The sequence below is a fragment of the Vigna umbellata genome, chromosome 11, assembly GCF_029865625.1.
Source record: "Vigna umbellata cultivar VRB3 chromosome 11, Vumbellata_1.0, whole genome shotgun sequence".
NCBI lineage: Eukaryota > Viridiplantae > Streptophyta > Magnoliopsida > Fabales > Fabaceae > Vigna > Vigna umbellata.
Window position 1 is genome coordinate 20746792 of NC_142175.1, and position 17041 is coordinate 20763832.

At 32.7% G+C, this 17041-nt stretch overlaps 2 protein-coding genes across 2 annotated transcripts; one reads left to right on the forward strand and one right to left on the reverse strand.

Moving 5' to 3' along the window:
* Positions 1 to 6272: 6272 nt before the first annotated feature.
* Positions 6273 to 11705, reverse strand: LOC148191147 (serine/threonine-protein kinase Aurora-3-like). Its single transcript, XM_088101616.1, has 6 exons — positions 11506 to 11705; positions 11126 to 11368; positions 7656 to 7751; positions 6994 to 7208; positions 6834 to 6906; positions 6273 to 6763 (listed from the first exon to the last, which is right to left on the reverse strand). The coding sequence occupies exons 1-6, from the start codon at positions 11608 to 11610 to the stop codon at positions 6665 to 6667; spliced, it is 831 nt and encodes a 276-aa protein (XP_087957742.1). The 5' UTR covers positions 11611 to 11705; the 3' UTR covers positions 6273 to 6664.
* A 435-nt stretch (positions 11706 to 12140) lies between these two features.
* On the forward strand, positions 12141 to 16463 carry LOC148191148 (cytochrome P450 704C1-like). The gene is made up of 5 exons (XM_088101613.1): positions 12141 to 12767; positions 13944 to 14228; positions 14460 to 14798; positions 15316 to 15516; positions 16149 to 16463. The coding sequence occupies exons 1-5, from the start codon at positions 12246 to 12248 to the stop codon at positions 16329 to 16331; spliced, it is 1530 nt and encodes a 509-aa protein (XP_087957739.1). The 5' UTR covers positions 12141 to 12245; the 3' UTR covers positions 16332 to 16463.
* Positions 16464 to 17041: the final 578 nt, after the last annotated feature.

A 17041-nucleotide genomic window follows, 5' to 3' on the forward strand; every position in this document is an offset into this window, starting at 1 on the left:
TGTTGGAAGGACGCGAATTCGACAAAAACAAAAAGGGTACTCTCGTAATTCGGTTTTGAGGGATAACAAAGCTTCAATTTAGTGCTAACATAACAGAACTTCCAATCTCAATAGAAATTCTAAACTAGTTTATTTTGTCATAGGGGCAGGAGTGAAATGGTTAGTCTGGAATAACAAACCAAAAGGATTTTTAATATGAATGTGTGTTTTTTAATTTTTACTCAATTAAACTTACCAAGCAAATAATAAAAACAAATAAAGAGAATGAAGTTGAGAGAAATTTGCACAGATGATTTTATCTTGGTTCGGATCTTATCAATCTTACGTCCAATCACTTATCTCTAAACAAGATAAACAGTTCACTACTAACAAATTACAATCACAAATAAACAATTTGTAAAAGTTTAGAAATCACCTCTCTTGATACCACAAGAGATGAACCTACACCTCCTTTGAGTCTTCACAAAGGATGAACACCTCCTTCGAATACTTCACAAAGGATGAACTTCCTCTTCCGAACACCTCCTTAGACACACCAAGGATGAATCGGCTATTTCCTCTTTCACCATAGCAACACTTCACCAGCTCCACAGACACGAGTTTCACAAGCCGAAAAAGAACACACAAGTCTCAATGATTTCTGAGTACTAGAGCACAAGGGAAGAGTTGTTGTTGAAAGAAAATGAGAGCCTATTTATATACTCAAGCAAATACTCTTTCGTTCTTCCTTTCTGGCCATTTAACGCTTTTAATCGATTAATACAAGTGTTTAATCGATTAAAATGAGTACAACGACTAGTTTTCAGAAGTTGGAAAACTCCAACGGTCAGCTTTAATCGATTATTCTCAAGATTAATCGATTAGTTAATCGATTAAAACTTGCTTTAATCGATTATTCCTGATCTGATTGGGTTTTCAACACCTGCATCGTTTTAATCGATTAATACTTGATTTAATCGATTAAAACCGTGTGTATTTGATTCTGAACAACAAATACAAAGCATGAAAGTACAAGAATCAAAACCTACTACAAATCTAAGTCCTAAACATTAAACTACAATTATTACAAAAGCTTTTAATAGCAAAACAAGTCTTCAAAGGATCTTCTTGAATCTTGATATATCTTGACTTGATTTGGACATCATCAAAACTTCATCTTCATCATTTTGCTAACATTCTCCCCTTTTTTGATGATGATAAAAAACTCCTTTGAATTAAAACTTTTAGTAATAATCTGGATAAAAACACAACTTATAGAGGAAAAGAGCATTAGAGAATAATAAGCTTTAAACATTTTCTCCCCTTTTTGATCATAATTAAAAAGTTGTGTTTCATGTTCTCCCCCTAATATAATACTCCCCCTTAATAAAAGCATGTATGCATATAAGCTAAATATATTTCAAATTTAAAAATTCATTCAAACATACACAATAGGAGATTTAAATCATATAAGTTTAGGATAAAGAACTTATAAAACATTTTTATTGAACCATACAAGATAGGAATTTTAAAGCATAAAAAAAATATGGCTAAATTTTCAAAAATGCACAAAAATGCACAAAATGAAAAAAATGCTTCCTAAGAGATTTCTAAAATTCCTAGATCTCTTTTAATGTTTACCCCTTTTGATATATCTCCAAATACATTGTGTAATGATATTTTGTTGAGATCTTCGTCTTGGGGATTGTCATCACTCTTATCTTCATTTGTTGTCTTTGTCAACTCTTCAAAATTACCTGCATCAGATTTATCTAACTCAAGAGGTTTTGTCTCAATGTCTACAATTTCATCAAAGACAACATGCTTGAAATAAAATTTTCTTAAATTTTATTTTAAAAAAAATTTAAAAGTTAAACATTGTCCTTTGGGTTATATATATATATATATATATATATATATATATATATATATATAATCATTTTACAACCCAAACATATCTACCACTTGGAACACCATAATGCTTAATTTTACATTTATTTGAAGTATGACCCTTTTTCATACAATAAAAGTACGATACAAAGTTTGTGTTCCTATAAGTTGTTCCTTTTTCTACCCATGTTCTACGGGTTCTATTATTATTTATTTTTAATTTTAGGAACATACTTATTTTTAACAACCTTATTTTCATTATTTTTACTACATTCTTCTAAGGTTGTGTGTTCTAGTAGTTTCTTAAAATTTTCGCAAGAAGCACATTCATCACTACTAGTAAATTTACCCTTTCAAAAAATAAAACTTTATTTTTCAAATCTTTATTTTCTCCATAATTTCAAAATTTAATTTAAAATTTTTATTTTCTTCAAGAATATTTTCAAATTCTGATTTCAAATTTTTATTTTCTTCAAAAATATTTTCAAAATTTAATTTTAAACTTTTGAAATTCTTTTTCAATTTCTTATGAGCTTTATCTAATTTTTCAGATTCTACTATTAAAGTAGGATAAGTTTCATGCAATTCATCTTCACTAATTTGACTATAATTATCAGAATCGCTAGATGTACTTACTTGGCTTCCGGCGTCGTCGTTCACCACTAAACAGATGTTTGCTTCTTCATCAGATTCGCTCAAGTCGGAAATTGTTTCGTTGTCATCGTCCCATGCGATGTAGGCTTTCTTTTTCTTGAAGTTTTTCTTTTCCTTTATTTCTTCATTCTTCTTTTGATTTGGGCAGTCTGCTTTTAAGTGCCCCATTTCTCCGCAACCATAACATTTATAGTGTGAGGAAGATCCTTGATTTTTTTTCTTTTCGAATTTTAATCTTCCTTTGTCTTTTGATTTCATGAACCTGTTGAGCCTCTTTATCATGAGTCTCAAATTTTCTTCATCTTTTGAGTCTTCATCTTCCATTTTGTTCTTGCTCCTTTCTACCTCAAATTTTAAGGCTAGACTCTTTTTCTTTGTTTTTGCCATTGCTTCTTCTTCATCTAGTCTTCCAAGGTCAAGTTCATGCTCTCTCAACTTTCCAAATAATGTTGCCTAGTCATTGTGTTGAGATTTTGTGACTTAAAAATTGTAGTCACTTTCGGTTGCCATGACCTGTCTAAAGATTTCAAAATTTTTATATTAAGTTCATCATTTTCGAAAGACTTACCTAGTCCAATTAGATGATTAACAATGTTGGTGAAGCGTTTTTGAACGTTGAAATAGTTTCTCCTTGCTTCATCCTGAACATTTCGTATTCTTGGATCAAGGTATTCTTTCTAGCTCTCTTTACGTCATTTGTACCTTCATGGATTACTCTCAGCACTTCCCACATATCTTGAGCAGTCTTACAAACAGAAATCCTATAAAACTCGTCAACGGTTAAAACAGTTGAAATTATATTCTGAGCTTTTACATCGTTTTGAAACCTTTTCTTTTCTTCAGCAGTCACTGAACACAGCTTTGATTCCTGCATATTGTTAGTAGGAATAGACGGACCAAATGCAATAACTTCCCAAATATCACAATCAATAGACTAAATAAATATTTGCATTCTAACCTTCCAGAATGCCTAATTTTCACCTGTGAATAGAGGTGGTCTATTGATAGAAGCACCCTCTGCAAAAGTTTGATATGATTCTGCCATTTGAATAACTATCAAATCAAGCTCTGATGCCAATTGTAAGAGCGGCTGCAGCGGAATGGTTAACGTGGGATAACAAACCAAGAGGGTTTTTAATACGAACGTGTGCCTTTTAATTTCTACTCAATTAAACTTACCAAGCAAATAATAAAGACAAACAAAGAGAGTAAGGTTGAGAGAAATTTGCACAGATGATTTTATCCTGGTTCGGATCTTACCAATTCTACGTCCAGTCGCTTATCTCAAAAGATAAACAGTTCACTACTCACAAAACAATTACAAATTACAATCACAAAGTAACAATTTGTAAAAGTTTAGAAACCACCTCTCTTGATACCACAAGAGATGAACCTGCACCTCCTTTGAGTCTTCACAAAGGATGAACACCTCATCTGAATACTTCACGAAGGATGAACTTCCTCTTCCGAACACCTCCTTAGACACACCAAGGATGAACCGACTATTTCCTCTGTCACCGTAGCAACACTTCACCAGCTCCACAGACACGAGTTTCACAAGCCGAACAAGAACACACAAGTTTCAATGATTTCTGAGTACTAGAGCACAAGGGATGAGTTGTTGTTGAAGGAAAATGAGAGCCTATTTATAGACTCAAGCAAATACTCTTTCGTTCTTCGTTTCTGGCCATTTAACGCTTTTAATCGATTAATACAAGTGTTTAATCGATTAAAATGAGTACAACGACTAGTTTTCAGAAGCTGGAAAACTCAACGGTCAGCTTTAATCGATTATTCTCAAGATTAATCGATTAGTTAATCGATTAAAACTTGCTTTAATCGATTATTCCTGATCTGATTGGGTTTTCAACACCTGCATCGTTTTAATCGATTAATACTTGATTTAATCGATTAAAACCGTGTGTATTTGATTCTGAACAAAAAATACAAAGCATGAAAGTACAAGAATCAAAACCTACTACAAATCTAAGTCCTAAACATTAAACTACAATTATTACAAAAGCTTTTAATAGCAAAACAAGTCTTCAAAGGATCTTCTTGAATCTTGATATATCTTGATTTGATTTGGACATCATCAAAACTTCATCTTCATCATTTTGCTAACATATTTTAAAGCCACTCTAATTTTGGGTTAAGTTAATAGACAAAATTTAGAACATTAGTATTTTAGTTATGTAAAGAAGAAAATAAGTTTTGTTTATGATTAATATGTTGAAAAATCAAACTCAATGAAACAAGTTTTTAAATTAATATAAAAGTAATGATTCATGAACACTAAAAAGATATATTAACACTTAGCATACATTTAAAGAGAAAAAAAAAATAAACTTATAGGTTATGTGATTTGATAAGAAGAAAGATAAAAAGAAAAAAATAGATGTCTAAGTGTAGACAAAATTATGGGATCATAAATGATTTTTTCTTAAAGTAACATTATTAAATTATAAACGTTTTGGTGAATACGATTTGATTCTTATATTATAAATTACTTCGTGATCAAATAGCTCATAATACAATTTGATTTTTTATATCATTGTTTGTAAAGAATATGGTGAAATTAAAGTGAGGATTTGGGATAAAGTTTGACTCTGTCGGTTAAAACAATCGGTATCGTCGAGTCGCGTAACGGAATAAAATAACAGAAAGAGTGTTACGATCAATTTAAAAAATAGTTCCTTTAAATTTCTTATAAACGTTTTATCGAATAGTTGATGTGCAGAAAATATAAAGAGGGTGGAGAGTAGAAAAATTATACAAATGATTTTTATCTTTGTTCGAATCAAAGGATTCTACGTCGAGTAGTTAATCACTATGGATAATGATTAACCTTTTCACTAAAAACAATTTCACAATTACAAAATAGTGAATGGAAATCTAGAATAGCAAAACCTTCCTAACGAACGGAAGAAACTTCCTTTGACAAACGAATTGGAAGCAACAACTCTGCCAACTTGAAGAGAATAACTCCGACCTTTGACGCACAAAGCGCGAACTTCTCCTATTCACAAGACTTGACAAGAGCAAAAGCTACCACTTCAGAACTTCCTCAGACGCACTGTATTCTCAAATGGCATAGATCCTTTTCACTCACACAGAGAGTCTCCCTTAGGCACAAAGCTCTAATACTCTCAAATGAAACGTTAAAGTTCTAAGAGCTGTGAAGATCCCTATTTATAAGCCTAAGGTTAGAAACTGAAAAGTCATCTCCCAACTGCAACAAATAATTTATTATCATAAGTGATAATCGATTATTCTGAGGGATAATCGATTATCTGTGAGATTTGGGCAATACTGACTCATACTGGAATAATAATCGATTATCTATGCAAGCAATGATTATTCAAATGAGCTTTGTGATAATCGATTATTATACCAAATAATCAATTATTTATGCAAACTTCCTAAAGACAGGAAAACTTCGAAGTGTTTACATGATTAAAGTTATTTCTAATACACTTTAATCTACAAAAATGCTTTTAAAATAAGTACAACAAAAGTCTTTAAGTTATTCATCTTGTAGCATCATCAAAACCATAATATCTTCAAGACACCAATATTCCTCATTGGTAACAGATTCATCTATTAAAAGGTTATAATTGCATTGCGTTGGTTAATCCATTTCTAGTTACAATGGAAACAAATTTAAAATGAGAAATAAACGGACAAATATATAATAAACTATAGATACGATAAATAAAGATGCAAAGAAAAAAAATACTCATGAAAAGTATAGTGAAAATAAGTAGAATTACTCATTTGATGCCTCATTTTTGAACAATCTGACAACTTTATACCTTTCCAACCACATATAGAATGCCATGTGCTCTTGAATGGTGTATATGAAACTAATTTTGAAACTTGGTAAACAAATCTCATACAATATACACAATATTGTCACTAGAACGGTTAATTCTTAAAGTCACCCATAATTCGGCATATTATAATTGGTGCACATTCCTAACCTTCCAAATCCCCATAGAAATGGATAGTATCGTTCAAGTTGGTAACACACATCAACTCTGACAAACAGAGATATGTGATCGCATTGCAATATCAGCATGTCAAATTCTGCTGCAATCCCTGTATTCCACAGGTAAACATGACTGACAAAAAGTTTATACTAGCTGCAGACACCTAAAGGATTTGCATTCTTGATTATCCAAGGATGCTCCATTATCCTCTGAAGAGAGAGCCTTCGTGAAGAGTCTTTTACCAGAAGCTGCATCAATTTACAGATTGCAGTAAGAAGAAGGACCAAATCTTCTCTGAAAATGTAGATATGAACTTACCCGACTAATAAGATGTTTGGCTTCTGAAGAAACATAAGGAGTAGAGGGGAAACTTAAGTCAACCTTCATTATCCTACACAAATATAAAACATTACATATGCGTAACAAAAATGACATTTATTTTAACTACAGTGTATAAAAGTCACTTGCAATTCCACACCTTTTGAAGGTATCAACTTGACTATCAGCCTCAAATGGCGGAGCACCATAAAGGAATTCATAGCAAAGGATACCTAAAGTCCAGTTATCAACTGCATAATCATGAGCTTTGTTTTCTACCATTTCGGGTGCTAAATAATCCAAGGTTCCACACATGGTATGCCTTTTGCTTCTAGACTGTACTGACCAACCAAAGTCTGCAATCTTAAGACGACCCTGAGACCAAGCCAATATCAAATTAATTGTTAAAGTTCCCTACAGCTCAAACATAATTGGTTCCAACTAGTTACCAAAAGGTTTCATCACATATCTACAATTAGGAACATTCTCATTGAAAGTTTGCTTTCCTTATTTTTGATCTCGTTTTCAATGGGAGAAAATGTAGCATGGAAAGCGAATGAAGAAAGAAAAAAAAAACATCTAATACGGTGAAACTTAAATTGTTTAAAAAAATCCCGAGAGGGGTAAGAAATGATAGAAATGAAATGCAAATATGATGTATACTTATTATTATGTAAGTCACTGGATTTCTGAGTTGTGGCCCTAAGTTGATGCCAAGTGAAAAAAAAAACAGACATTACTAGTGTTGAAATATAATAACTCTTCAAGTACTAGCATGGGCAAAAGAAATGTAAAATGAGGGTAAAAGAAGAGAAAGCATACCTCATGATCAAGTAACAAATTTTCAGGCTTGATATCCCTGTGAATAACATGCTTATCGTGACAATACGCCAATGCCTTTGTGAGGCTTAAAATATACTAAAATTATCAAATGTAATAGAGTTACAAGTTGACATATTGAACATAATACAAAAATGCAAAAGACTTGCTTTAAGACAATATATAAACAGGCGTAAAATATAACGTAAACCCTCTTTAAGAATTTTTTTTCTGATCCATTCCACTTAATTTCTTTATAGTTACCATATTTCACAGGATGTCAACACATAATAACTTTATAGTATTTAATTAATTTTAAAGAACAGTTCTGTTCCGTTCCCATCCCATTTCTCCAGTTATTTAATTAATTTTCTCATAAATACATTATGGCTTCTTTCTGCTTGCATTTTTCTTTCTCATGTCAAAATCCAAAGATCTAGCCCAATGCCTAGAACCAAAGAAAATGTTCATCATTCAGCCACTAAGCCACAGTTATGCTACCCCTAAAAAGAAGGCCGATCAAAACATAAACAAGTGTTTAATTAAACGGTATTAGAGTCAGGAAGGGCGGAATAGCAAGGTAAAAGGTTACACAAGTTAGACAAGTCAGCCTTCACAACATAAGTCAATACTCTAGTTAAATCCAAGGCAAGAAACCAAGCTTATGTCACTTTATTCCACGCTTTAAAAATTTCGTATATTAAACACTAAAGGTGGAAGAATAAAAGTAATGTCACTGTTTCCATACAAACATGAAAACAAGAAAGAAAACAGAAAATAATCTCTTAAACTAAACACTCCCTCAACACACCATAGCACACATTTCAACGTAAAATTTATAATTAAGTTTAATTCAAGCATGCATACAAGGAATAAGGACCGACAACATTCAAAATCAATTCTACCAAAATTTAAAACAAATAAAGAATAAGGGTGTTAGAAATCCCAAATCTACTAGAGATAAAGTCAATTTACAATATATAAGTAGAAGCAAACCTCACCTTATAAGTTGATATTGTATGAATAAGTTAGGTTTAAATTAACTTTCTAATATGATATCACTTCCTAAGATATCCATGCTTGGTGTGTATTGGAGATCCCACATTAATGAGAGATAATGTCAATTTACAATTTATAAGTAGAAGAAAAACTAATATTGAAGAATTTTTAAGTTTGGATTAAAGTTACAGGAGTACTTTTACAGTACACCAAAATTACTATAACAGAGAATTAAAACACATTGTTTTAGAATAAAGCATCCAAACATAGATGATTTAACTTCAAAAACTAATTTCATCCAATATCGATCTTGTAAGCATGCAGACAAACATACACTAAAAACATGATTGGTTGCCCGCCGAATGAAGTCAAACATGCTATTTTTGCTGCAACTACTTCCATTTTTAAATAGCATGAATGTGCAGCTCTCTAATTAGAAAATCAAACATGCTATGAATCTTCAAAAATCACATATCATATTGGAGATCCCACATTCATTAGATGTAAGATCAATCTCCAGTATATAAGTGAGGACAATCATTATCTTACAAACAAATCTTGTGTGAAGATGAGTTAGGCTTATATTTACTTCCTAGTATCATAATAGTCTATCATCCTAATAAGGTTTGTTAGGCCTATCATGTTACCTATTATCGGATTACTATAGGACCCCGCACGGAATATCCATGCCTCAGCATGAGGGAGAATAACATATGGTACAATAGATATTTCCATATTGAACTAGACAAGATGTTCAAATGGAGCAACAATAATGATCAAGGATACTTAACTACCTTGGAGCAGAAAAAATGTTTTTCTCCTAGGAATGTTCAGGAACTTTTCTTTACCAAGGAGCAACATACAGTTCAAGAACATTTGGTTACTGTTGCGCTGGCAACTATGCCTTGTAGTAGCAAAATCTTCTGATGGATCAATAGAATGATAAATGCCCTTTCTTAACTATGGAGCAGCAACATCATCTCATGGAGTAGCAGAAAGTCAAGATACATGTCTTAACCACATGAGCAGTTTGCTCCACCATATTTCTGACCGTTCAGCAGTAAAATGAGTGAGAAGTTTTTGCAACCATGGAAGAGCATAATGTCCAAGAACATTTAGATATCATTGGAACTGTAGAGCATTCTCATGGAACTGTAGAATATTCTCATGGAAGAGCAGAATGACCAAGAACATTTGGATGGCATGGAACTGCATAATATTTTCATTTATCATTGGAACTGTAGAGCATTCTCATGGAACTGCAGAATATTCTCATGGAAGAGAAGAATGACCAAGAACATTTGGATGGCATGGAACTGCATAATATTTTCATGAAACTGCACAACATTATCATTGGAGGTCAGAACGCTCCAGAATATTTGGAAATCATGACACTGCAGAATATTCTCTTGAAGGAGTAGAATGTGCCAGAATAATTTACAACAGTGAGCAGCAGAATGTAGCAGAACAATTGGCAACGGTGAAGCAGCAGAATGTGTCAATAACCATGAAGTGGGAGGATGTGGCAGAACAATCAACAACTGTGAAGCAAAAAAAATGTGCGAGAAAATTTTCCAACCATGGAAAAGCATAATGTACAAGAACATTTAGATAGGATAGAACTGCAAAATATTCTAGGAAGAACAGAACCAAGAACATTTGGATAGCATGGAACTGCAAAAATATTTCATGTCAGAATGGTCTAGAATATTTGGAAATCATGATGCTGCAGAATATTCTCAGGAAGAAGTAGAATGTGCCGGAACAATTTGCAACAGCGGAGCAGCAGAATGTGCCAAAACAATTGGCAAGCATGGAGCAGTAGAATGTGCTAGCAACCAAGAAACTGGAGAATGTGGCAGAACATCTACAACCGTGATGCAGCAAAAAGTGAGAGAAAATTAAGTAACCATTGAGAAGTAGAATGTGGAACAAAGAAAATTTTGCAGTTATGGAGCAGCAGAATGTTCACAGAATGATCGTTGTCCATTGTTTCAACAGGAAGACCCCTAGAATACCAAGATTCAACTACGGGAAAATGATCTAAAATGTCAACTTCTCATACTAACAAAGAAGGCAAAAAGACTCTTGCTACCTATGATCAATGCTATTGCTACTCAAACTGAAGAAGGAATTAAAATTGTTATTTGGGATCTCCAACACATCCTTTTATGCCGAGGCCATCCCGTGCTTGAAACTATATTTTTGTGGGTAGTCTAATAACATATGATGCTTGACACAATATGTTTAACAAGCCTTAATAAGACAGTTTCCGATAATATATTAAGATAGACTCTGATAATATATTAAAAAATAAGTTTAAGTCTAACTTATCCTCATGAAAAGTAATGATTGTCCAATCTATATACTTACTTTCCAAACCGGTTTTGTCGCATGAGAATTAGTTAAACTTGAAGTCATTTTCTAATCATTTTCTAATATAGAGAGAAATATTGACAATAAGAAAGGACTACCGTGGCAGCTTGTTGCTCGCTGAAATGCCCTTTTCTGCTAAGCTCCTTGTAAAGCTCACCATTGTGAGCATATTCCAGAATTAAAAAGACGTTCTCGGAGTCATGAAACCAGCCATACAGACGAAGTACGTTCGGATGCTTCAGACTGTACTGAATCTCCATCTCCCTCCTCAGTTGATGATGGATTTTGTACTTCTCTAATTGCTCCTTCGAAATAACCTTCAATGCAACAACAAATTTGCTCTGCGAAAGCCAAACAAATAAAAATAACAATAATTAAACAAATCCCTTCAGCGATTTCCGTCGAATTTCAAAATTCGAAGTTCCCGAAAACCTAAAACAATTTGGCTATTTGAAATTTCTTTTGAAGAAATTGAAACCTTGCGTTCTCGGGCGACGTAGACTCTGCCGAATTTGCCTTTTCCAAGAGGCTTTCCGATTTCGAAGTCACTGAGGCACCATTGTCGTTCCGGGTTTTCTCCCATTTTCTGTTGCGATGAATGTTTTCAAAATTTGAATTCGTTCGAAGCCGCGTAACTTCAAACGCACCGTTCAGTATTTGTTGAGAGCGACTATTTATAGCATTATATAAACCGCGTACCTATCACTACTTGGTTGATAGTGACAAAAAATATTATTTTATTCTATTATTTATTCTATGGAGATATTATCAAAAGAAAATTTGACACTCTAAAAATATTTTTCCAAAGATTTGTCACAAACTATTAGATGAAAATCGAAAGAAATTTTGAAACAGACATGAATTAATTTGAATGCTGTCTAATTAAAAGAAATGGTAATGTCTTTTTTTTTTTTCTAAATATAATCTTTCAAATAGCTAAATAAATAAAAAAAAATTAGAAGAGAATAGCTTTTAATTAAGGCTTTCAAAGAATTTAATTAAGTTAATAAATGTCAATTCTAATCCTTAGTTCAGGTTGATGACTCAACCACCCCATTGTGACGTTGACGACAAGACCAACGTTTGAATAACAAACTATGTCGAATAAACAAACAGAAAAAATAATTCTTAGAAAGGATTTTAGAAGAACCAAAACATCACTGCAGGGTTAAGACAGAAGTGTCTCTTTGTATCGGAAGAGAAATAGCACACACAAAGATGGATCTTTTGTATACCCTATTGAGTTTCATAGCTTTTTCTCTTCTGGGTATCTTCCTAGTCTTCTGTTTCATCATGTTGACCACGATTCTGGGAAAATCCATTGGAGACCCTGATTATGCTCCAGTGAAAGGAACAGTGTTTAACCAGCTTTTCTACTTCAACACACTCCATGACTACCATGCTGAAATGGCCAAGACGATTCCAACTTTTCGTCTACTGGCTCCTGATCAAAGCGAGGTGTACACTGCAGACCCGAGAAATGTTGAACACATACTGAAAACCAACTTTGATAAGTACTCCAAAGGCAAGTATAACCAGGATATTGTGACTGATCTTTTTGGTGAGGGGATTTTTGCAGTTGATGGTGACAAGTGGAGGCAGCAAAGGAAGCTTGCAAGCTATGAATTCTCCACAAGGGTTCTTAGAGATTTCAGTTGTTCTGTTTTTAGAAGAAATGCTGCCAAGTTGGTCAGAATTATCTCAGAACTTTCCCATCAGGGTCAAGTTTTTGATATGCAAGTGAGTGGTTATTATTTCCTAAAATCTAGTATATGATTGTGGAAGAATTGAAATTTTTTGTTTTGAATTTGTTAAGGTGCTTCAATTTGGTTCTTTTTGGGACAATTTCTTTTCACTAACACTTGTTTGAAAGTAAATGAATTCAGTTAACCAAGTATTTCAGAACTTAGTCTTATATGAATGAAGAAAAGTGGACTAAAGATTGTATATCAAACTGTGTCGAGTGTGGGTCAAGGTCAACCGTCCAGGCTGTGCTATATTGTCCTAAGTGTACATGTTGTCTGGTGAACTGTATCTTGTGTGTTCAAACTAGTCAGATGGTGTATGCAGGAAGTATTCCAATATCAATATCAAAGTCAGTTCATAATTAATGCACGCAACCTATATTTTTTATCTCAAATCTTGGGTTTTTGATTAACATTGATCTAACTATGATGTAATCGTGAGTAATTATACTTTACTCTTAAGTTGATCAATTTTTGTTTTATCTATTCTAGTATGGTCCATACTGATCGTCCAATTGAATGTTGAACAGTTTAGTGATCATCCAGGCTCGATGGCCTATTATCTGAACTGGTACATGGTTGGGTGACCTATTTGTTGACCAACCGAGTTCGGTGTCTTGTTAATCGACTTGGTACATGACTGGTCAGCCGAAATGGTGATTGGGTTGTGAGATGTCCATCCGGATTGGTGTATGGTCAGCCAACCTCTTGAGTGTTCGGCTGGACTCGTTGGTTTGCTCTTCCAAATTGCGGATTAACTTATCCGGGTTGGTGTGTGGCTAGCTGGCCTAGCTAAGCCGTTTCGTTAGTTGACCTCCTGAGCTATAGTTGACCATCTAAATTGTGACTAACTAAACGGTCATACAATACATAAACTATGTGCTAACATTATATATGTTAGAATTAGATTTATTTAATCAGGTTTTATTAAGAAGTAAAAAAAGTAGACCCAAAAATAACAAACTTCATTAGAATAAATTTTAACCCATGATTCTAATATTATGTTAAATAGTGAACTTTAAACCTAACTTAATTTTAGACGGAGATTGCATCTATTTATTATAAATTAGTTTTATTTATGATGGACGTGGAACTTTCAACAATTTTTTTAATGTTAATTACTAACATCATATAATCGCTCAGTTGAAAGCAATGTTTGTTACTTTTCTAGGACATGCTAATGAGATGCACTTTGGACTCAATATTCAAAGTTGGGTTTGGAGCAGAATTGAATTGCTTGGAGGGATCAAGAAAAGAGGGAAGCAAATTCATGAAAGCCTTTGATGAATCAAATGCTTTGATATATTGGCGCTATGTTGATCCTTTCTGGAAGCTCAAGAGGTTTCTTAACATTGGTTGTGAAGCTACACTTAAGAGAAACATCAGAATAATAGATGGTTTTGTGCATGAAGTAATCAATACCAGAAAAGCACAATTGGCAATTCAGCAAGAATCTGTAAGTAGTAGATCAATATTCACTTATTATGTTCTTCCCTCAAAATGGTTTCTGTTTCATTTGAACAAATAATATACGCAAAAAATTGATTCTCTTTGGCATATTAATGTTATAGTTTAATTTCAATCACAGGTACAGTCTTTGTTTTTACATTTTCAACCAATCAAAGTAGAAATCATCGTACATCAGAATTTTAAGGTCACTTATTACCAAGGTTACTTTGATTTTCAGAATGCTAAAGAGGACATACTATCAAGGTTTTTGATTGAGAGCAAGAAGGACAAAGAAACCATGACTGATCAGTATTTGAGAGACATCATTCTAAACTTTATGGTAGCTGGTAAAGACACAAGTGCAAACACTCTTTCATGGTTCTTCTACATGCTCTGCAAGAACCCTCTTATTGAGGAAAAGATTGTACAAGAAGTGAGAGATGTGATTTGTAGCCATGAAAATGAGGAAAGCATAGATAAATTTGTGGCCAAAATAACAGATGACACCCTTGATAAAATGCATTATCTTCATTCAGCGTTGACAGAAACCTTGAGACTTTATCCTGCAGTTCCTGTGGTACCTTCTATAAAACTTTCTTACAAACATATAGTATATATCTCTAGAAAATTTCTATTATAGTACTGGTTTCATGTTTTATTGCCTATCATAGTAGAATATATACATTATTATGTGATGAGTTTTTTCAAGTGGAGGATTCATTAGAGAGATGTTACATAAATGCGATCTGAGTTCACTTCATATAAAAAAAACTGATACTATTTTTAACTCAAAACTTGAAGACAATGAGTCTTTAAATTTTCAGAACCTACGACTGTGATATCATTAGGCTTTTTTTTAAGGAGTTTATTAAGAAGAGATTACATAAATGTAATATCATACAACTTTTAATCCAAAACTTAAGACAATGAATAATAAATTTTTTTATACTGTTTTTAATTTTGTTACTTTTATTCATTGTGGTTCACTACTTCCAACTTTATGTTACAAAAGAAAAGCTTCTATTGGTATTTTCAATTCAATACGTTAGATATGTTGATTTTGATGATTGTGTTTGAGATGATTCAAATTGAAGGATGGGAGAGTGGCAGAGACAGATGATGTTCTTCCTGATGGACACAAACTGAAAAGGGGTGATGGAGTTTACTATATGGCCTATGGTATGGGTCGGATGTGCTCCATTTGGGGTGAAGATGCAGAGGAATTTCGTCCTGAAAGATGGCTCAACAATGGAGTTTTCGAGTCTCAATCTCCATTCAAATTCATAGCTTTCAATGTTTGTTCCTTTATATTTTCCTATAAATTGAGATGTTTTCTTCATTCTTTACATAAAAGAGTCATCATTCACACTAGCAATTGACATGCGTTTCTTAAAAGGAAAGTTATCATTAATATAGAATTAAATTTTGAAACTTTTATCCTTTGATTTTTGTTTTAAATTTAATTTCTAATATCAATTTTCTATAATGAATATGCGTATAAATTAATACAGACGAAACACATGCTCAATTATCTTAAAGATTTTTACCAAAAAAATGAAGTAAATTTCTTCTTAACATTTGAGAGATTATATAAATTAGTTTCTATGTATTGGTTCATATAAGGTAATCTTAATTTACGGATGGGTTAATTTTGTTTTCATTTTTTTACCTCTTTATTGAGAAAATTGATCAAATATATTCTTAAAGAAATGTCAACAACATTATCTCAAATAAGTGAAAAACAAAGTGGTGATCTTACATACATGTATTCGCATTTTGTTGGAGTGAAAGGCATGTAGTAAACTATCTTTATTTTAATATAACCCAAAAGTATATGCTAGGCTGATTTTTTCAATGAAATTCTTAACAATTTTGATAACATATTATGATTTTATAGACATAATTATGGATGTTTGAATCATTGCAGGCTGGACCAAGAATCTGCTTAGGGAAGGACTTTGCTTACAGACAGATGAAAATAATAGCAATGGCTCTTGTTCATTTCTTCAAGTTCAAACTTGCAAATGGAACACAAAATGTGACTTACAAGGTTATGCTTACGCTTCACATTGACAAGGGTCTTCCTCTTTGTGCAATTCCAAGGTCATGAAGAAGACATCATTTTCTGTGTTTATAGCGTATGAATGTTGTATATTTTCTAAACCCTTTTTCCCTTTTTGATGGTATTGGCTTGTCATATATCATGAATTTATATATATATATATATAAATGGATTGAAATAGATTCTAATGCGAAGGATGTTGCACAAATCTATGATATGAAGGTTAAAACCGTGGCTGCAAAATAAGGCATTAAATCATTGCAAAAAGTTCAACAATGATTGTTGATGGAACAACTACCGCTACATATTTGAGGAAAGGAGGTTCTTCTCATAAATTTGAAAAGAAACATGATGGAGTGTGGTGCTTGCAACAATCCACGTCATACAAGAGATAAATGTTAGAAGTTGCATGAAAAACCTCAAAAGCAAAGTGGGAAAGAGATGGAACTACCTCATGTTGTTATTGTTTCTGAAAACCAAAAAGTATTTGTACCATAACTACACCGTGAGGATTAAAAAAAGTAAGATCTTTCCTGAAAAAACCAATGGATATGTTCATTGACATATTATTATGATAAGTTACCTTTTCTATTGCATTTAATGTCTTAAATAAACCTTTTACCAATTGATGGAAACATGATAACTTTAGCAGGTCAAGGTAAAGGAGATATACAAGTAAACCGAACTATACTTTAGGAAAATGTTCTACATGTTCCTATATTGTCCACAAGATATCCATTAAAAAATTTATCAAGGGT

Coding starts and splice junctions, on each gene's coding strand:
- LOC148191148 (XM_088101613.1), top strand. CDS start 12,246: ATGGATCTTTTGTATACCCTATTGAGTTTCATAGCTTTTTCTCTTCTG. Junction 14,229..14,459: donor TGGCAATTCAGCAAGAATCT/GTAAGTAGTAGA, acceptor TTTGATTTTCAG/AATGCTAAAGAGGACATACT. Junction 15,517..16,148: donor TCAAATTCATAGCTTTCAAT/GTTTGTTCCTTT, acceptor GAATCATTGCAG/GCTGGACCAAGAATCTGCTT.
- LOC148191147 (XM_088101616.1), bottom strand. CDS start 11,610: ATGGGAGAAAACCCGGAACGACAATGGTGCCTCAGTGACTTCGAAATC. Junction 7,752..11,125: donor GCGAGCAACAAGCTGCCACG/GTAGTCCTTTCT, acceptor TGATAATTTTAG/TATATTTTAAGCCTCACAAA. Junction 6,907..6,993: donor CAAGTTGATACCTTCAAAAG/GTGTGGAATTGC, acceptor ATATTTGTGTAG/GATAATGAAGGTTGACTTAA.